We start from the raw sequence: 22,121 nt of genomic DNA, 5'->3' as shown, positions 1-22,121 counted from the left end.
ATGTATTTCACTGACTTTATTTTTACGTCATAAGAAATCAGGTAAAGTCAATGATTCACTGACTCTAAATGACAAAAAAAAAAAATCAACAACAATGAAATTATCCCATTTATCTTGGAAAAAAAGTCAAAAGCACAGAAAGAATTTTGGTCAAATCTGATGTTATATAACATTTTTTAATTTATTTAATATCATGTTCTCCTACTCTGAAGTTATATATTTCTGAAAAAATAATATGCAAACAGATTATTGCATAACACATCTTTTCCAAATTAGCCCCAAAATATTTACTAAATTAATATTTTAATACAACAAGAAAGGTGTTTTCATATTTAACGTTAATTTTCCAGAGAGTTTTATCACATAAGATATTCTGTGGAAAGCAGCACCTATTTTACTTCTTTGTAAGCCATTATGAAGATCATACACAAGCCTCTCAGACAAAACAACATGGGTGACAGAAACACAAGCTGAATAAAGAGCCTCACTGAGTGTGTTCTAGCAAAGTGAATATTTCACCTGGCCATGTATGTGGGATATTTTGCCTAATGGTCTATAGATCCTCTAGGATTCATCTATTACCGAATGAATCTATAGTGCTGAGATACAGAGAAGTGGTATTTAGCATTATGTCTGTGCTTGCTTAGGGCTCACTGTCTATGTGAAATGAGAATAAAATAATATTAAAATGAAAATAATTGTTAAACAGAAAATATTGCTTTATGCAAACAATGAAAATATTGTATTTTAGTTTTGAGACAGTTCAAGCACATACAGCATATACACAATAAAGCATAGTTTTTTTTTAAATTCTCCCCATCATTTAAAGAAGCAGTCATGAAACGGTTGTATACTGGTTTAAAACTCAACAACCAACTAGTGCATTCTTCCTGCTCACCTTTTAACGACACACATAATATGAAATGGATACATTACACTGCTGTAGTTTACAATATATATTTCAAATTTACAAAAATACAGAAAAACAAGATTTCTTGCACTCAGATACTGAGCATTAACCCTTTGAGTACTAATTCCCACCTGCAACACTGCAGAACACATTCATTTGACTTATGTACTTTTATAAGATTGCAACAATTATAATTGTCATCTATATGTACACTGTTAGGAAATGTATTCCTACATAATTTAAAAAAAAGAGTAGGGACTAATAAACTGCAGCTAAAAGACAAATGATGGACTGAAGCATGTAAGTATTTCTGCAAAATATACATTGTAAATTGATGCTCCATCAAGGGGCTTTTATTATTTGTTCTGTTCTCTATAGCAATGTATCAGCTACCCAAGCCTGTCTTAGAATATGACAGACTTGTTCACATGGCCATACAACATTGTGCTTTGTCTTTTTATTTATGGAACCACTTCTCTCCTTTCACTGCAGACATTTTTCTTCCAGCTATCTGTTTCTATTCACATTATATAACTCATTCTTACTTTGCAGCCTTCTTATTTTAAAAAACAGTTTCATTTCACATAAGGATAATTATAAATCAGCTCTGTCCTGTGAGTTGACGCTTTGTGTACAGACATTCATGGACAAAGAATTTCTTGCCAAAAGCCTTGTTAGCAGAGAATGTTACTGACCCTAAAATGCCCCACGGTTGAGCGGAATTAATGAACACAAGTAACTGCTTTTGAAGGTCAAATTTGCATTAAAGGATAAAGACAATCTGAAATTTGCTGGGACGGAAAGTGGCTTTCACATAAGACATGAAATTAATAAATTAGTATCTGGAAAGTTATGTTTCTGGAAAATGATTAAATGTTCACTTTCCTGACAACTACATTGTTCATATGATTAAATAGACAATATAGTATATACAGTCTCTCTGAACTAGATTAAGCTATTTTTAAGAAAATGACAGTAGTCCTCAAAGAGTTAATGATAAAACTGCTCTACCTAAACAGATTTTGAAAGGTTATTGTGAAACAGCTTACAGATTTGTTCAAAAGGCATACTTTACAAAGAAGTGTAAAACTTGTTGAGACAATTGCTATTACACTGCACAGTGTCACATACAATGAGTAGTGCATGCTCTGTAAAGACATTAGAGTGGACCCTTATCAAAGCTATCATATAACCTTATACAAAGGATTGTGCCACTTAAACTAGTGCAGTAGTGATTTTTTTGTAGATTCATAATGCTCTAGATTAATACCAACAGGGTTTCCACAGCCTTTTACAATACTTGTTTTTACACATGTAACACTACAACACAGCAAATGGTATATCCTGACATATGTCATGCAAAATACAATCAATACAGCACCATAGATGTAACAGACATTACCTAGTACTTCTTTCCAACAAGAAAAGAGACATAACGGAGACTGTACATTACATGATTTTACAGGCCATATGCTACAGAAGATCGTTAGAGGCAGTATCACTTTGTAGGGCTAAAAAGCTGTATCACTAATTTTATAAAATCCTGCTCCTCATTTTTATTATTGTAACTTCTGATTAAAATCCATGGCACAGTAATAATATTTTGCTACAAAAATAAATAAGTAAAAGATGCAGATATGTATATAAAAGAGTCTGAAGTTATCATACAGTTAAAAAAACAAAATAATGAATTAAGTGATGTACTTCTAAAGAAATACTGTTCTTTGTAACAAAAGGATATTGCCTCATATTCAGTACTCTAGACTTCAGTTTCAAATTCTCTCCCAGAACAATTTTCTAACATTCTTTTAAAAATAACTTCACTTTTAAAACACTGCTGCTACTTCTCTCTTTTAGTCACTCATTCAGAAAACAGAAATAAAGGTGGAAAACCTGTACAATTTGCTGATGTGCTACACAAACATGTAATCTTATTCAGTTTAGAATAAAAACAAAACTGAAGATGATTTGAGTTGAAAAAGACAATATAGTAGCCCATGAACTACACAGTAGTTTCATTCTTCCAAGGACCAGTTTTGATATTTCCTGTACTATCTGAACTGTATATCATGGCTTCATGCACATTTCCCTTGAGAATTCCATTGTGATTAGTTGTATTAAATGGCAATGATTGTGTTCGTGGATGCATCTCAAAATGAGCTGTATGGTGCACAGTGTCACTTTCTGGGATTTTAGCACAACTGTATATTACAGTACTTGCATCGCTACTTTCAGGCTGGTTGATAGTAGGATATGCATCACTTTTCACACAGCAAGCCCGTCTGTGCCCCGACTGACTATCATGCGTACTGTGTGGACTGTCTGTATGTGAACTGTGGATGCTGCCATCAATGCTCGAAGGAATATGATAGGCATATTCTCTTTCTCCTGCAGATCTATGTCGACTGAAGTAATGTGGTTTAGTTCTGCTTTTCAGACATCTGTGAATGTGCATGTTGGGCCTGAAAGTTCCCTCATTATGCACGTGTATATGAGCTTCATCATCCAAAAGTTGATCACATTGCATTTTTGCACAACATGGTGTAACTGGTGAAAGGCAGTTAACATGGTTTTGAACAGTTTGTAGATTAGTAAGCTTGCAGTGATTAGCAGCTGGCTGATTAAAAACAGCTGATTTGTTAGGACATGGTGACTCTTGAAGACAAGGTACATGAACCTGCGTGTCCCCATTGACATTAACCTTTGGGCGGACATTAACTTGTACAGAATATGTGCTTCTTCTAGATGGGCAACAGGACCACCAGCAATGCCATACATCATCTCGCTTTGCACAGTGATGGATGAGGATGAAGAGCCCCAAGGTCACACAAAATGCTCCATAGAGACAGCTAAATATCATATCCAAGAAATGTCCTTGAGATACAGCAAGTGCTCCAAAGGTCCAAGTGGCAGTAAACAAGAACAAAGTGAATGCTGCAGCTCGAAGCTGAGCCTTAAACGAGTGCTCATTTTCCAACAAAGAAGAAGAAATCATGGAGCATGTTGTCTGGGAAACTGACCCAGAGTCTGTAATATGACTATGACCCACTTCAGTACTTGCCAACCTTTGCTGATCTTCTGTCCTTTCTTTTAATTCATACTTGCGTTCTGGATGACGCTTCAATTGCACGTACGTGCAGAGAAAGTAAACGCAGGTGACTAGCACAATGAACGCTACTGGCCCATAAAATGCACCGAGGCTAGGTTCCCAAGCCATCCAACAACTGTAAACAAACAAAAAAGTGAAAGTCAAATTAATTTTTAAACCCAAATTTGACATAATAGACAATGTCTCATATGTACAATACATTGGTTTTGCTTTAACAGCATGATATCCCCTTGATGTATATGGAGAGCTCCCATTAATGTCAAGGAAACTATTAAATGTTAGCAATGGGAGGGAGAGAATATGATAATTAAGGTTCATTATTCTGAGTCATCACCCTCAGTCCCATTAAACACATAGTTAGACTGAGATACTTTGGACTCAGGATTTACTGACTTTTTTTTTTTTTTTAAAGAACTAATACATTGTAATGTAGTATATTAAGGCTGGAGTTTTCTAAGGAGGTTAAGTGAGTTAGGCACCCAAATCCGATTGAAATTTAAGGACAATTAGCCACCAGATTCCTGCAGGCACTTTTAAAAATCCGAGCCTAACTAAATACCTTAAAGACCCAAGGAAGATATTAGGTTTTCATTGCAGGTACTGCATGAGAAACACAAATGAATAGGATTCACCTTTCTGTATCATTACACTTTTCAGTTTTCCTTTTGATAGGAGAGAGATAAAAAGCAAGAGCAAAATAAACAGGATGTAAAGGAAAGGAGAGAGCCACATTCCCAGCCATACATAAGCTCTGATCATCAGATCTTGCACTAAGCACAGCTCCCCAGACCTAGTAGTTGGAAGATAAAGGTGGCTGCATATCAGCTTTGAGCTCCCCCCGTTTTGGGGGGGCCAGCTTGTTAAGTTTGAGCAGCCTTTTAGGGAATCTTTATGGACACTGCTGCTCAGGCAGTGCAAAATGGTTGTAGCATGGGACAATATCTGGTCACACTGTAAATAACACAACCGTATGTACTTTTAGAATATCAACTACATACTGTATGGCAGTATAGGCTGCAAATCCCTCATCTGGTTACATACACTGGATGTAAACTGAACAGAACTGTACTGGGGATAAATGGAGCTTTGTGGAGGTTAGGCACTGCAGGAAATGCCACCCAAAGAGTTCAGATTGACAGCACTCTGCACCACTCTGATTGGCCCCTGCTCATGATTTAACCCTGGAATGTGGCCCAGGAAGTTGTCTGTACAACCACACAGACTTCTGATCTGCTGTTGTAATGCTGACAGACCCCAGTCATCGGGATCAAAACGGGAACCTCTGGAGCTTAGTGTATGAGCCTCTACGGCATGAGCCAAAAGCCAACGGGCTGTTAGCTAAGGCTGCAGAGCAGACTCATTAATTGCTCTCTAAGTGGTCTCGGTGCCACTAGATGGGCCAGAACACCGCACCCAGAAGGTGTGTGGGTTACACTCTGACTCTAGACCTCACCTTGCTTTCTGACCTCCAGTCTCCAGTCCCAGCCTGACTGACCCTGACTCAGTCCTCCTGATTCCCACCCAGTAACTCTCTCTGACATCCAGCCTCTGACCCCAGTCTGACTCTGACTCTTGTCTATGGATCCCAGGTCTAGCAATTACTCATTCCTGCTCACTAACTACCACCTTGTGGCTGTCCTTGACTTGCAGACACCAGCTCAGTTGTGATCACAAGGTCAGGCCACTTATGCCCCCGGTCCTTTACACTGTGGTCATGATGCAGCAGGAGTTACTTCAACCCTAGTGCTGTAGTCATTTAAGTATTGTGGAGAAAAGGTAACAGTACGGAGTTCCTTTTCTATTTATTTCAAAGAAAACAGCAACACATGCTAGCTGAGGGAGGGAGAACAGATGAAGTCCCTTTCTGTTTGCTAATATGATTGCTATTTGGGGATTGCTATTTCCCCCCTGATGATGCTCTTCTATTTCTCTTTGGCTGAGTCCCATTTCCGAAACATAAGAGTTCTCTGAAACCTACACTGACCCTTTTCAGTGTCTCTCCTGTGGCCCACTGACATTTAAGCCAGGGAGGAGCCCACCATGAGCAAATGACCATTTCCACAGAAATGCAAATGTTGAGATGGATGGATGAGTGGTATAAGCAAGAAAGACCACGAGGAATATGTTTGTTAGCGACAAGCTCAAAGTAACAGTCTAACGGAAAAATGAGGGAGTGCAGGCTCAGAGGGTTTGGTCATGTAAACCACAGTCCTGACAGCTATATGGGTAAGAGAGTCCAGCAGATCAAGATTGAAGAAAAAACCAGAGAGGCTGACCCAAGAAAAAAGTGGTAGGATGTTATAACAGAAGACATCATCATGTTGTGTGATAGACGATATGGTATTAAACAGAAAACTTCAGAGCGAGAGGGCTCAGAATGGATCCAGTTTGAGGGAAGGAAGAAGAACAAGAAGGACCTACTCTCCTGCTGGGAGGTAGACGAGATTCTACCTTCCCAGTGTCATTCTTCAGAGTTCACTATCTACATATGGCATTCAGAGTGAGAGATAACTCAGACTCTTTGACGTGGGCTCCATAATGCAAAAAATAATTATGCATGTCAACAGTGGCCCCTTAGGGAAAGGAAAGTGGCATGGAAGAGGTATGATACTTTATTTACAATACTGATTCACAGTCCACTAATAAAAAATAGGGTTAGCATTTACAGCCAGAGGTTTGCATGATGCTTTACAGGAGAACAGAAGTCCCCAGTACTGGATGTGGTCCATCTAGTACAATGGTTCTGAAACTTTCCCATGCCAGGACTCCCTCTCCCCACACTCTCATGTAGCCAGAATCCCCTCGACCATTTAGTAATATGAGTGGTCATACTCTCTGGGTTCAGAACCCCCATCATCTAACAAAATTCAGCCGTGTTGTGTTTTGGTCAGCTTGAGTAGCATTTACATTTGATTATTATATTTACATTTTTTATTCTGAACTCTGATCTTTAACAGATGCACACAATTTTTTATTTATTTCCTAAGCACCTCAGGGGTTAAGTATTCTGCCCTTCTGACAAAAGACCAAAGCCATTTTACTCCCAGGGTCATAGGAAAACAGGTTAACACCTACTTTTCATTTGATAAGGGTAAAGCACCAACATGTGTGCATACATTAAATAAGTTCCAGTGTTGCACATTTGATGCAAAGTGAAAACCGGAACATTCCCCAGTAGAACATTGTCTCAGGATGGCGTTGTTTCATGTGGAATCTCATCATGGATCACTTCAAAATCAGTTCCTCCGTTTCATAAAAAACATGCTGAAGTTACTGCATCTATATATTTGTGTGTTAACATTATTAAAAATGAATCAGGCACATAACCCACTGTGCTGTTGCTCAATTTGTATCTTTCCTAGACAATTTTATAACCATCCCTCACCTGCTTTCCGCTTTCTGTACAGATTTTGATATCTGGTATTGATTGTCTGTGATTAAAGTGATTAAAGAAGTACAACCTCTGTAATTGTGCAGAAATAAAAAGTGTCTCACAGATTTATGAACATAAATAATCAAGTCTTTAATATATTGTTGATTATAAGTGATTGTTTAATTGTACATGTTTGAATAAACATGTTTTGAATATATGACAGGGATGGTCTGGGTAGGTACCAGCTAAGATAAAGTTGCTTAGGGTCTGTACTAAGGTAGTCAGGTTTTACAGTTTAATTCTCTATGAAAATGATTTTGAAAGGTCAAATATTTAATTATTATACCTTTCACTTTGTTTCCAGACAACTCTATTTCTACTCATTTCCATGTATCAAGATGCATTTTCAAAGCACCATAGCATTAATTGAAACTGAACCCCTTCCAAGAATCAGTAACCCTGTATTGACACAATGGACTGAAAGTTCCATTAGAGCACTGATCACTGGCATGATGAATCATCTCCATGCAGCCAGTGTCAATTGCTGTTCTAAACCACTTCCTGTTCAACTCTTCTGGAAAACACCTAGTGGGGGCCTCCTTTGACACTCCCCACCCCCAGGCAACAAGAGCAACTAATGTAGCGAAGATGCCTCAAGCACCAACATCTGACAGCTGTACAGCCACCTTGGTCAGACTGGGTAGTAAATGGTTGGGTCATAACTGCAAGACAATATTGCTGAGATGTTTCTGGGTTGCTGAAAACCCAAGAATGTTTTTTTTAAGGGAAAAAATATAGACAGGGTTTTTTTTATATATAATTTTGAAATTACATGAACAATTTCTTCATTTACAAAGAATAGTCTATTTCCTTTCAAGGTTGGGGGCTAAAAGTGTCGATAGCGCCCCTTAAAAAATGCTCCGCATTAGGTATTTTGTAGCAGTCATAATGATACTAAGCAAAATGTGGAGGGACAACATCTGGGCCTCAGATAGGTGCATGCAGGTGGGGGTTTCTGGTCAGCTCACTGAAGTGTGGTACTTATTCCTCTGATACCAGCTGGTGTACATGAGGGTGTCCTTTCATCATTGCCCCCTTTAGGGTTTCTCCAATGACAGTTAGACAGTGAGCGTTGTGACTGTCCATTGCACAAGTGTGCAAGAAGTAGGGAAGGTCATGTTGAGCTGTCACTCCTCACCCAGCACAAACCCAAGCAGAGCCAGTTATAGTCTTGTTGCATTGGTTTGAATAGGAGAATACATGGTAAACCAGACAGTAGTTAGAGACATAATCAAGATTTTGTTGTTTCTGATTGGCTAGTGTAGTCATTTTTATACAATACATGCAACAATACATGATCACAGTGAATATAAATCAAACGTAACTCCACTGATATCAGTGGAGTCAAGCTGGTATAAAACTGATGATAAATGAGCAAAGCAGCAGACCCCAAAGTGAGACAATGATTTTTCACAGCCTTTATTCCATGCAAGCAAATATGAAATTTTATCTTAAACTTTTATGTTTCTGTCCCTTATGAAGACAAAAACATTTATCAGCATCTGACAGAGACATATTACTTATTTCTGAGAGTATTTTATTATAATGCTATATACTTACTATGGAGCATTGCCTTCAATTCCATAATTATTGATGTTGGTCGCTGCTGTAATCCCACATATAATAAAAGGAACACCTCCACTAATTAGATAAAATCTGTCAAGAGATAACAATAGATATTTTAATTTTCTTGGTTTGCAATTGCTAGAATTGTTTTTAAACAGTTTTTCTTTTTTGTAAAAAGATGATAATGCACAATATAGCCTGACACATTAAATATCAGAAACATAAATCAGAAAATCAAGAAAATAAAATGAAAGCCCTATATGAAGCAATAGCAGAGGGCTAATGTTTACATCGATCCATTTCAGAATTTCCTCACAATCTCTTGACTTGTAGTTTCAATATGTATAATTACACTCAAAAAAAGACCTCAGTAATGAGAAAGTTATTACAACACCTCAAATAATAAGCTATTCCTCCTACTTAAATGTTTTTGCTTTATATATATATATATGCACTATAAATTCAGAAAGTACAGCCAAGTCAGCTGTTTATGGTCTATATCCAACCTAAATTTTCTCAGCAGCTTCTGTCCTACAGAGGTTCTGGGTTAACAGAAACTGTTTTCTAGCTGACAACTCTGAAATGGAGGAGAAAAGATGCGGTCCATTGGGCAGAGCTTGCCCTCCACACAGGGACACCTTGCTAACTGTGATGAGGGCCCTTTCTGCTAAAGTATAGCAATCAGGATGATAAAACCTCCCTCTGGCTACTGCTCCTCACTAGTGAGGGGTGGTGAGACAGCACTCTCACTAACAATTTAATGCCCTCATCCTGCATCTGCATCCATGTGAGCAAACCTCTGAACTCCTGACCAAGGCCTCACAAAAATCTAGCAAAATATACATTTTAATATCTTTCTTTGGTAAGTAGTATGAAAAAATTGGAACACATAATTTCACACCCATTTAACTGGTTAAATACCACATTACTTGGAACCAAATTAATCCCAATAAGGGGAATTAATACTAATACTGTCCCAGTTAAGCAGTAGTCATTACCATTCACTATCATTAGGCTAAATCAGATTCCTAGGAGATGTCCCTTTGAAGCAGCCATCCTGTTTTATTATGTTCGAATTCAGCAGAGTGTACTGTAATATTATTTTACATTTGCATAGCACCTTTCCTTCCAAAGCAAACAGCAAATTATGCATATAATGCAGCACTGAACTGCTGTGACCTCTGAGATAGGTGCACTGGTGCACAGGAGACTGCAGAATAGTTATGGTGGAAAGGAATTTTGTTCAGTGGCCCAAGGAGAAAACTCAATTTTTTAGAGACAGTGTTAGCTCTTTAATATCCACACAGAAAACTTTAGTTTGTAGAGTGTTGTCTGAAAAAATCAAGCAGTAAGCACTGGTGAACTCACTTTATCTACCTTTAAGAGGAAGGCCTGAGATAATCCTACTTAGCTTTGAACCTGTGGCTGCAAGGACGCTACTCCTTTCAAACCAGAGAACCAAGCCCCTCCTGCAGGCTCCTGTAAGCTCTGTTGTTGCTCTCTGTGTGCATCCTCCCTCATCTCCTATTTAAACCAGCTTTTCTCTCTGCAGAAACAATTTCTTTCTCTTCTATCACCTCTCAACTGTGGAAGGCAGTAAAGTTAAATTATAGGAAGGGATATTTTTTTCTTCCCCACCCAGTACTTTCTGCTCCTCCAAACAAAAGAGGAACCTCTTACTTATACAATACATTATTGTGTGAGGTTCTGATCTGAGATCAGAATCTGGTCCCTATATTTTCCAAAGCCCTGGTCAAACATTAAATAATCTCATAGTCATTGTAAGATAGTGCTTGGGCAGACTGGTGAAACAGAGGTACAGTGAGTGGAAGTGACTGCCCCAAGATCACTCAGCAGGCTAATCAGAATCAGGGTTTTAATCCAGATTCTTTTGGTTCCCGGGCCCAAAGTTAGAGGTCACTTTGTAAATAGAAAGATTGCACAGCAAAGCTTATAGCACACTTCGCCTTCCAAGCTGTAAAATAAAAGCAAAGAAACTTACCAGAAAATCACCCCGCATTTGCCTCTTTCAGCTTTTATAGCTTAAGCACAGATCCTTCAAACTTGGCTTAACTAGATCTCAATAAGTGCTACAGAATAAGCTAAATCCAGACAAAATCCATTCAGCCATTGCTACTTTATGATTATGTACTGTAATCATTTTGTGATCTCAGCGGATAGGACAAGTGTAGTGAATGTATCTTTTTTACACACACAATTCAAAACTGGATGAATGAAGTTTTCAGAAATGTTTTAAAAAATGACTCTGGGTAGAGACAAAGCATGAAACATTTCAGACCAATTTGTCTGAGAAAATTATAAGAAACACAAAAATAGGAATGTACAGATCTGTATAGGAAATCACATTTCAACCTTAAGTATAGTAGTCACAAAAATTTCACTATATTACATTCTATAATCTCACTTTCTATCTAGACATATTTCTTCTAGGTTGACTATACACTGACACACTTTATATATCCTTAAACCCTATAAACACTTCTATTGTATATCTTTGAACACTATAAAATATTAATCTATTTTAGGTTTTTCAACAGAAATATGTCAATATCACACAGGGTACTGTGCTGTGCTGTATGCTGGTAATTCTCAGAGGACCTGGAAGTAGTTACCTATATGATGCTCCAGAAATGTGGCAATATCCAGCCAAATGTCTGTCCTGTCTCAGTACTAAACATAGGAAAATACATTCTAGAAGTGACATAAAGTGAAGTCAAATGTTTTCAATGCACCCGAGGTACACATCACAGCACGGTGCCTGCCCTGTCTCAATGCTATTTAAAAAGAAAACAACAAAACACAGGCTATAAATGATACTATGTACAAATGATTCCTCAGCTATGGTATCAGGCCTCCTCAGGAATAGGAAATAACTCCCCAGAAAATATGTGGCTGAGAAATGAATCTGGGTGTCAGATGAATGGCACAAAGCAAAATGAAGACAAAAATATGGAGAAATGGGAGTTAAAGAATAAGAGCTAGGTTATATGCACTTTGGGGAAGGAACCATGTATTCTTGTTTATCTGTATAGAGACTAGAACACTATGAGTGCTGTAAATATTATATTAATGAACAAACAATAAGTATCTGATGATTGAACAAAAAGGAAGAGGCATTGTTCAAGATGGTCTACAGGAATACAAATAGTAGTTTAGGAAATTTAGATAATTTTTAATGTGGTCTATGAAATATTAGAAGAGTCTGCCAAGAGAAGAAGTGGATGAAGGCTCAGTATTTGAGTCATTTAAAATGACTGGACAAAGGACTGGAGGAAATACTGCTGGGGACAATTTGTTAGGAGACTGGACTATGTGACACAATAGGTTTTTTTCCAATCATTAGTGGTTATGCAATACTTTATTATTAAAAGGAGAACATTTATAAATGCAAATAATTTCTAAGAAGCAGCCAAGAACAGAATTCACAATGCAGAGGAAAGAAAAACCACAATAATGAATAAAAAAGAGGAACAGGTTGATAACAGCTAGTAACGTTTAGTTCTTATAGAGCACCTTTCATCTGAGGGAATTAAGGTGCTATATAACATTAATTGATTTAACCTTACAAACCCCCCGTGTGGTCAATAAGCATTATTAACCTTGTCATACCGATGAGAAAACTAGCAAAGAGAGATAATGTGGTTGGTCCAAGGTCACACAGAAAGTCTCTCTCAGAACCAGACCTCTTGATTCCCAGTCCTGTGCTTTAAACAAAAGACTATCTTTCCACCCTGTTAGAGTAAAATGAAGGGAATGGGTCACAACATGCCATCCAGGAAACAGTTTCCACATCAAGGAGCTTACAAGAAATGGGATTTGCCTCCCCTTAGAGGAAACAAGGGCATCATCCTTCACTAAACTCCGACATCTCCTGGATCTTAGAAGCAGGACTGAGGGTTCACAAGGAGGGCTGGGCAGCTCTGTGCTACTCCTGGGGCTTGTTGATGCCCGGGTGTCCCTGCTTATATCTGGCTATTACTCCCTGAAAGGGTTTGAAAGCATGTAGATGGAATCTGTGAGAGTTAAGCCTGACAGTGTTAATACTAGCTTCCATTTGTATTTCCTTCTTGGATTGCCAGGGAATGTCACAAGCAGCAGCTTTTCCTCACTCAAATCAATGGAGCTCAAACATACAGAATTTTGTCGGGATGAGAGAGGGTATTCCTCTGAGATCAGAGCAAGAAGAGTACTGATCAGGTTCAGCTCCTCTCCCTGCAGCATATTTTCTGCTATTTCAATAGATTTTCAATTACTTTCATCTTACATCAGGAAAAATCAGGGGGAATATTCTTGCCCAATGACACACATACACAATCCAGTACAGTAACTAATTTTGTGGTGTGAAGTGCAACTTTTCCCCATAAACAAACAAACGTCTCGCCATCACATTCTCGTCTCATGTTTACTTTCCCATTTTTTTATACCACCCATCTTTTTTCATTCGCTTCTTCATGGTTTCCCTTAGCATTTATATACTCCCCTAAACTTACCTTATCTTGGTACATCTGGGTTTCAGAGCTTGGCTCTGTGCCCTTTGGCTTTTCATTTTCTAATGACCTTCTGCATCTTTGCATATAAGACACTCAGTTTTTTACATCCAGTTCTATTTGTGCTTCACCCTCTTTAACTAAGACTGGCCTTAGCCAGTATGCATACAAGGTTTACAGCCAAACCAGTGCCTCCACTTTGAATTTTTATTTCTCTTTTGTTTTGCTAGCTCTCCTTTTTATTTACTATGTGCACATTGACTCATCACCAGATTTATTTAGTATCAGAGGGTAGCCGTGTTAGTCTGGATCTGTAAAAGCAGCAAAGAATCCTGTGGCACCTTATAGACTAACAGACGTTTTGGAGCATGAGCTTTCGTGGGTGAATACCCACTTCCTCAGATGCATGTAATGGAAATATCCAGGGGCAGGTATATATATGTGTGCTAGCAAGCAAGCTAGAGATAACGAGGTCAGTTCAATCAGGGAGGATGAGGCCCTGTTCTAGCAGTTGAGGTGTGAAAACCAAGAGAGGAGAAACTGGTTCTGTAATTGGCAAGCCATTCACAGTCTTTGTTCAATCCTGAGCTGATGGTGTCAAATTTGCAGATGAACTGAAGCTCAGCAGTTTCTCTTTGAAGTCTGGTCCTGAAGTTTTTTTGCTGCAGGATGGCCACCTTAAGGTCTGCTATAGTGTGGCCAGGGAGGTTGAAGTGCTCTCCTACAGGTTTTTGTATATTGCCATTCCTAATGTCTGATTTGTGTCCATTTATCCTTTTCCGTAGAGACTGTCCAGTTTGGCCGATGTACATAGCAGAGGGGCATTGCTGGCATATGATGGCGTATATTACATTGGTGGATGTGCAGGTGAACCTCCCAGAAAACACCATCCTAGCCACCATGGATGTAGAGGCTCTCTACACAAACATCCCACACACAGATGGAATACAAGCTGTCAGGAACACCATCCCTGATGATGCCACAGCACAACTGGCTGCTGAGCTCTGTGCCTTTATACTTACACACAACTATTTCAAATTTGATGACAATATATATCTCCAGATCAGTGGCACTGCTATGGGCACCCGCATGGCCCCACAATATGCCAATATCTTCATGGCCGACCTGGAACAACGCTTCCTCAGCTCTCGTCCACTCACACCCCTTCTCTATCTACGCTACATTGATGACATCTTCATCATCTGGACCCATGGGAAGGAGACTCTGGAAAAATTCCACCATGATTTCAACAGCTTCCACCCCACCATCAACCTCAGCCTGGACCAGTCTACACGGGAGGTCCACTTTCTTGACACCACGGTGCAAATAAGTGATGGTCACATTAACACCACCCTATATCGAAAACCCACCGACCGCTATGCCTACCTTCATGCCTCCAGCTTCCATCCCGGGCACATCACACGATCCATTGTCTACAGCCAAGCACTGAGGTACAACCGCATCTGCTCTAACCCCTCAGACAGAGACCAACACCTACAAAATCTCCACCAAGCATTCTCAAAACTACAATACCCGCATGAGGAAATAAGGAAACAGATCAACAGAGCCAGACGTGTACCCAGAAGCCTCCTACTGCAAGACAAACCCAAGAGAGAAACCAACAGGACTCCACTGGCCATCACATACAGCCCCCAGCTAAAACCCCTCCAACGCATCATCAAGGATCTACAACCCATCCTGGACAATGATCCCACACTTTCACAGGCCTTGGGTGGCAGGCCAATCCTTGCCCACAGACAACCTGCCAACCTGAAACATATTCTCACCAGTAACTGCACACCACACCATAATAACTCTAGCTCAGGAACCAATCCATTCAACAAACCTCGATGCCAACTCTGCCCACATATCTACACCAGCGACACCATCACAGGACCTAACCAGATCAGCCACACCATCACTGGTTCATTCACCTGCACATCCACCAATGTAATATACGCCATCATATGCCAGCAATGCCCCTCTGCTATGTACATCGGCCAAACTGGACAGTCTCTACGGAAAAGGATAAATGGACACAAATCAGACATTAGGAATGGCAATATACAAAAACCTGTAGGAGAGCACTTCAACCTCCCTGGCCACACTATAGCAGACCTTAAGGTGGCCATCCTGCAGCAAAAAAACTTCAGGACCAGACTTCAAAGAGAAACTGCTGAGCTTCAGTTCATCTGCAAATTTGACACCATCAGCTCAGGATTGAACAAAGACTGTGAATGGCTTGCCAATTACAGAACCAGTTTCTCCTCTCTTGGTTTTCACACCTCAACTGCTAGAACAGGGCCTCATCCTCCCTGATTGAACTGACCTCGTTATCTCTAGCTTGCTTGCTAGCACACATATATATACCTGCCCCTGGATATTTCCATTACATACATCTGAGGAAGTGGGTATTCACCCACGAAAGCTCATGCTCCAAAACGTCTGTTAGTCTATAAGGTGCCACAGGATTCTTTGCTGCTTTTACAGATTTATTTAAAGTATCTGGAATAGATGATGCCATAACATCTTAGCATTATTGAAAAATTGGCAGAGATATGGGCTAACTGTTAAGAGACAGACACATGACATTGGCTTGCCTAAACTTCAGACAACAGGTGAAGGTGCTTGCTGTTCAGACTGTGACCTTGTTGGATGCATACAAACTCAGCACTTGTCTCAGCTGAAGGAATGCAGATTGCTAGCTAGAAATAAGGCTTCCCATGACCGGGCACTCATTTGACATCTGCATATATTTATTTACATGAATAATACACTCCTTCCATTTGAAGGAGCACCTATCGTTTGCTCCAGGACACACACACACACACACACACACACACACACACACACACACACACACACACACACACACACACACACACACACACACACACACACACACACACAAAGTTATAAAAATAGAAAACTCTTCTAACACCTTCTGTCCTATAATGCACATATATAATAACTCATCAGCTAAAAACACATTTAACGTCTTTTCAATCTCCCATCAGTATTCCCAGTCTTTTGAAGACAGGGAAAATAAGCGGCCCTTGCAACGTATCCTGTAGTTTGACAAAGGCCAATTTCAGAACCATATGAACCCATGAGAGTCCTGGTTCCACATCTGTGGCCTGGTGAAGATGGAGTTGTGCAGCTCATTAGGAGCTATTTTTCTTATCTTTCTCATTCCCAAAGATAAGCTCTCTCTGTCTCCGCCGGAAAACATCCAGTAACATTAGAGATCAGAGCTAGTTTCACCAACTAGCATGGCTATTTCGGAGTTCATGCAAGTTAAAGCTGATAACGTATGCTATCAGCAATGAAAGCAACCAGGAGGCAGTAAGATAGAAAAGCCATGCTAGTGGGTGAAGCCAGCCCTGGCATCACTGTGGAGTAGGTTAATGTGTGGGGTTTGGACTAGAAATGATGCACATACACACATATGCCAGAAATGGCTTGAGACGCAAGAAATGGCTTCACACACACAGGAAATGGCTTCTCTCTCTCTCTCACACACACACACAAAGTGGCTTGAGACTCAAGGAAAACTACAGAGAACAAATAAGGATTTTATAGATAAAAAATGATCTTGACACACTAATATTTTAGAATCGTTTTAAAGGGAATTTAATCCAGGGGTAATTCTACACATAAAGGTAATTGCCAAGCAATGTCTTCAGCAGTCCCTGAGGAATGCTTTTGAGTATTTGCACATTGTCGTTAGCATTGGGCCACATCCTTGCCATCAGTCAGATGAAGTGGGTATTCACTCACGAAAGCTCATGCTCCAATACGTCTGTTAGTCTATAAGGTGCCACAGGACTCTTTGCTGCTTTCTTGGAGACAGTGAAACTGCACACAGCCCCAGAAGGGCTCCAGGAGGTTCCTTTCCTGGAGCTTCCAGGAATGCAGAGGTTGCACACTTGCTACTGGGGCTCTTTTTGGGGGTGCATCTTACATGCTACAACCCCATGGTATAAGTTAGCTTTGTTGGCCCATGCACAGGAAGGGCAGAGTCATGCCCCTGCCTCTTCTCCAGCCCCTTACGAGCTCTATGACTCCCCACACTGCCCAAAACACAAGGGCTAAAGCAGATTCTAAGAATGGCAACTGCAACCTACGTGGTCCTTAGAGGGACCGTGTAAGTGGGGAAAGCTCTCCTCATGTAAGGGTAGGGCAGAATCTGGCCCAGAACGAAGGTAGCAACTGTAGAGATTTCCACTCAAGCTTATTGAATAATAACTAAGTAGCACAAATGAGTAAAGAACTACTAATGCTGAAATAAGTAAATAGAATCTTTCTACAGCCTGTTTGTGATCTGTAAAATATAAGGAAAGTAAATGCACAAAAATCATATTTTTTTTAAGCAAAGGACAAAAGTAAAGGAATGTAAAATGAAGATTTAAATTACAGAGAAAAAATGATTGTGTCAATCCTTTGAGAAGAATTATATAATCGAAATAAATACCTCTTTCTCCCAAAATATTCATATTTGATCCGTACTGTGTCCCTGCCCACATGCATTTTCACTGTCATCTTCTCCTTAAGAATCATCACAAGCTTGTCAATGCTGTTTAAAATGTTAATTTCTAGCAGTAAAATGGCCGATACTCTTGTCCTAAGCAATTCATTGCTTCCTCCTTCTTCCGGGCATTCGACTACATCACTGTAGAGCTGTTATCTAAAATTCTATTGCAGCTCCAGTCTGCTGAATCAAACAACTGCATTACCAGGCATCACAGAATACACCTTTAGAAAGTCAATTACCATCAAGATGTCCTTCTCCCTTTCAGTGAGGAGAAAAGAACCATTAACCTATCAACCCTCATCAAGGCAACAAATTCTGATAACTGCCTATTTATGACAACGCCATTTTCTATCATACAAAGCTGAATGGAAAATAAAGCATACAAAGATAATGATAAGTTCTATGACCTTATATTCTGCACATTTAATACATGGTTCATATTATATTAGTATCAATGTTTTATAGCTGTCAATAGAATCAGCTTGCATTTTAAATAGAAAATATAGATTTATTTGGTTCTGCTTGATGTAAATTGCATTAAGTCTGCCAAAGGAACCAAATCAATCCCTAGCACCAAAGGGAAGTGCATTGTACTTTTGATCTAGTATGCAAGCCCTTGACAGTGGTTCCCAGTTTGTGTTCCCCTACAATTGAAATATGAAACAGTAGTTTTAAAAACTAATTTACTCTAATCCTGTAAGTCATTGAGCAGTGCAGTTCCCTGATTAGTAATAAAATTTATCTCCCATGCTACAGAGCTGTTTATTTTGGCCATTAAATAACATTTTGTATATTTGGCAGAATTCTCTCTCCTATAGGAATTCTCTTATTTAAAATCGAACGCACACATCTTAAAACACCTTTTATCACTTGTATAAGAAGCAGCATTTGTACAATTCTTTCTGCATTATCTTATTCACTGTTGGGGATTTTTCCTTACAATATGAAAGATGGCATCATAGATTCAACCTATTGTATTAAAAATAAATATCTGGCAATAATTACACCATGAGTTATACCACAAAATTAAGATTCCATTATCTGAATCATGGATTTCAAAGAAAATGTGTGGAACTGTTCATTTGCCATGACAAAAATGTGAAGTCTCTGAGAACAAATGAAATTTAACTTTCTGCCACTTTTCTCCTACTACACATGCATAGAGGGAAGCTGGAGAGCCCTGGAAGTGACTGAGCAAGCAATCTAATTGAGTTACAGATTTTACTGGTGGAGCCAGATGGTTTGTTCTTAGGCTTCCTCAGCGGAGCCTATAAATTAGAACTCTGAAAACAGCAGAGGAAGAATAGAAGACAACACCCAGGAGGCTCAGAAGATAGGAGACCCACTTTTATTCTATTCCCTTCTCATAAGTTCATGACTCTTCTTTTCCCTCCTCTGTTACTGCAATCAATAGTTTAGCCTGAAGGGCAGGCTCCTTGTTCCTGCAGCCAGAGAGAATTAAGTCACTGAGAAGAGGGAGAGTGCAAAATATCTCAAGTCATTCAGAGAAAGGAGCCCTAACTTTCCATCCTAGCCTGCTATCAGTGTTCCAACTCTCAAAATCTGATTGCAAATCTTGCGATACTTGATGTTTTTCTTAACCCCAGTTCTTGGAGTCAGATGATTATGTGAGAATCTCAGTTTTTATTAAAAAATAAAAGTTTCCAACACTGGTGGTTGTGGAGAAAAGCTGGAAAAGGGAAGCCCTAGTGGTTCAAAAACCAGAAGATAAATCAAAGGAACCTCAAATTTATTATTTTTTAACCTCATGATTTTTGGCCAAAGTCATGATTATTGAATGATTCAGATTAGCAATGGTGCCTACTGGAAAAAATAATATTAGGCAAGTACAGCTCCAACAAGCTAAGAAGCACTTGGACATTATTTTTATCTTGTTTTTTTCAGGTACCAAAACACTTTTAGTACCATAAAGCCTTGTTTGATTGATACTGGCCAGTAAAATAATGTAAATTAGGAAATTTAATGTTGTCCTAAGAAAATTTGCCATTTTCTTCATAAAAAATGGGCCATTTTCAATTAAAACAAAAATTACAGTCTTACACATACTGTATATAAAATCAACTGAAATGCATCAGCTGGTTTCCTTTGCATAATTGTCAACAAATGGTAAATGTTATGGAGATTAACCTGTCACAAATATTTTAAAATTATATGCTCTATGACCATAATGTAAAACATTTTTGAGCTATCTGGCACTATATATTCAACCAACTCTATATTATGAAGTCAAGTTTAAAGCGAAATGGTATATTTTGTCACTTTTATGGATTTGTTGTGCATATCATATGCATATCTATAAATGAAGGCTTTTTTTATACCCCAGACAAAATACATGATCATATTATATGTGCATGTATATGGAGATATTTCCAGGGACTGTTAAAAGGTTAAAACATATCTACTATTTCTGTAGGCATAATTCACAAGATACTAAGAAACAAATCTTTAAAATATTCCTAAAGCATAGTTGCTACATCATCAAAATTAAATACATTTAGTATGTCAGGCTACTGCATCTTTTTTCTACAATTATGTTCTAATCACAATTTACTCTTTCTTCCCATCTATTTAGATATTCAGATTCATTTTCAACTTCATGTATCTAAAAATCTAATCACACACAGCTACAGCAAGATATGTCCTCAGGCAAAGTGAGAGAATAGGACTCTAAGACAGGATGTAAACCAAACAAATAAAAATATCATCATTGTATTAAGTCTAGTTGGTCTAATTGAGAAATTCAGTCACAAGCTCAGAAGGCAATTCAAAATTGAAGAGCCTTTATAGAAATGCTCCATGGATATCATCAAAACCCCAGCTGCTGAAGCTTACTAGCTGTCGGCTTTTGTGATGGACAAAACCAGCATGAACTTTACAGAACAGATGAAACATTCTCCTGAAAAGAATGGCTTAATATCTGAAAGAAATAACAGATGATAAATTCTTCTAAAGACCACATTCAGTGCACCATACAGAAAGCAGTCTTGACCCCTATATTTAGGTTGCCTATCACTTCCCATTCTAAAAATGTTTCCAGTCTGTTTGGAAAGGCTCTAATGCTTCCATGGTTAGCAGTAGGAACTTGAAATTTGTCAGGGGGTAGTCTTGGGGGTGCGAGGGTCAAAAAAGTGCTCACTTGAAACACCGAGGACATGATTTTCAGAGACGTTGGGCACTAAAAACTCCAGACGAAGTCAATAAGAAATGCAGATGTTCAGCATCTCTGAAAAATAAGGTCCTAGCTGCCTCAACTCAGCTGCCTAATCATTGAGGTACTCCAAATTAGTGAAAAATTTGGTCTAAATGACTTGCCGAAAGCTGCACGATGTCATAGAAAATCATTACTATTCTCAAGGTATTTATAGGACTTAAATGTGGAAATATGACGTATTTCATCAGTTGTATTTCCCTCTTTTCATTTTCACTCTCCATTTTAATCTGTCCACTAACATTGGCTGAGCAAACATCTCAAGCTCAGGACTGAAATGAGAGAACAGAGTATCCTAGTTTGAGGAATTTCCTTACAGTATATGAAGGCTGGAAGTTCAAAAATCTTTGATGGAACAATTATCTGTAAGAAAATACAATTTCCTCTAACCATTTCAGGAGGACATGTTAATTTCAACAACATTTTCGATGGGAAAGTCAAAATGTTTTATTTAAACTTTCTTGTATTATTTCAATAGTATTTAGATATTTCATTCAAATAATGTCAAAACCACTCATTTTGGTGTCAACTTCTATATAACATTGATTTTATTATATTATATACACATTGCAATTAATATACAGTACATATTTTTTCTAATTTTTCTAATTTTGAAATTTCAAACTTTTGGTTTGATTTGGGAAAAAACAAACTTTGAAATGCCAAAGTCTTCTGTGGAACAGAAATTCCATTTTCTAATCAGCCCTAGTTGGAAGATACAGAGATGATAGCTGAAGTTGGAGGTCCAGATATGAAATGCTATTTGTGAGCAGACAGACACACCTATAAAGAATCCAGCAGAAACCTGTATCTTGATTAATGATAATGTAAA

At 38.6% G+C, this 22,121-nt stretch overlaps 1 protein-coding gene across 1 annotated transcript in view; it reads right to left on the bottom strand.

The window, feature by feature from the left end:
- Positions 1 to 204: 204 nt before the first annotated feature.
- Positions 205 to 22,121, bottom strand: part of ADGRA1 (adhesion G protein-coupled receptor A1) — a 454,349-nt gene continuing 432,432 nt past the window's right edge. The window contains exons 18-19 of the mRNA XM_030570731.1: positions 9,013 to 9,108; positions 205 to 4,134 (exon numbers count right to left, since the gene is read on the bottom strand). Of these exons, the coding sequence (XP_030426591.1) occupies positions 2,913 to 4,134; positions 9,013 to 9,108 (1,318 nt within the window). The 3' untranslated portion in view covers positions 205 to 2,912. The remainder of the gene's footprint in view (positions 4,135 to 9,012; positions 9,109 to 22,121) is intronic.

Source organism: Gopherus evgoodei, chromosome 7 (genome assembly GCF_007399415.2).
Source record: "Gopherus evgoodei ecotype Sinaloan lineage chromosome 7, rGopEvg1_v1.p, whole genome shotgun sequence".
Taxonomy (NCBI): Eukaryota; Metazoa; Chordata; order Testudines; family Testudinidae; genus Gopherus; species Gopherus evgoodei.
Note: the sequence above shows the minus strand (reverse complement) of the source record. Positions and strands in the feature narration are given on the sequence as shown.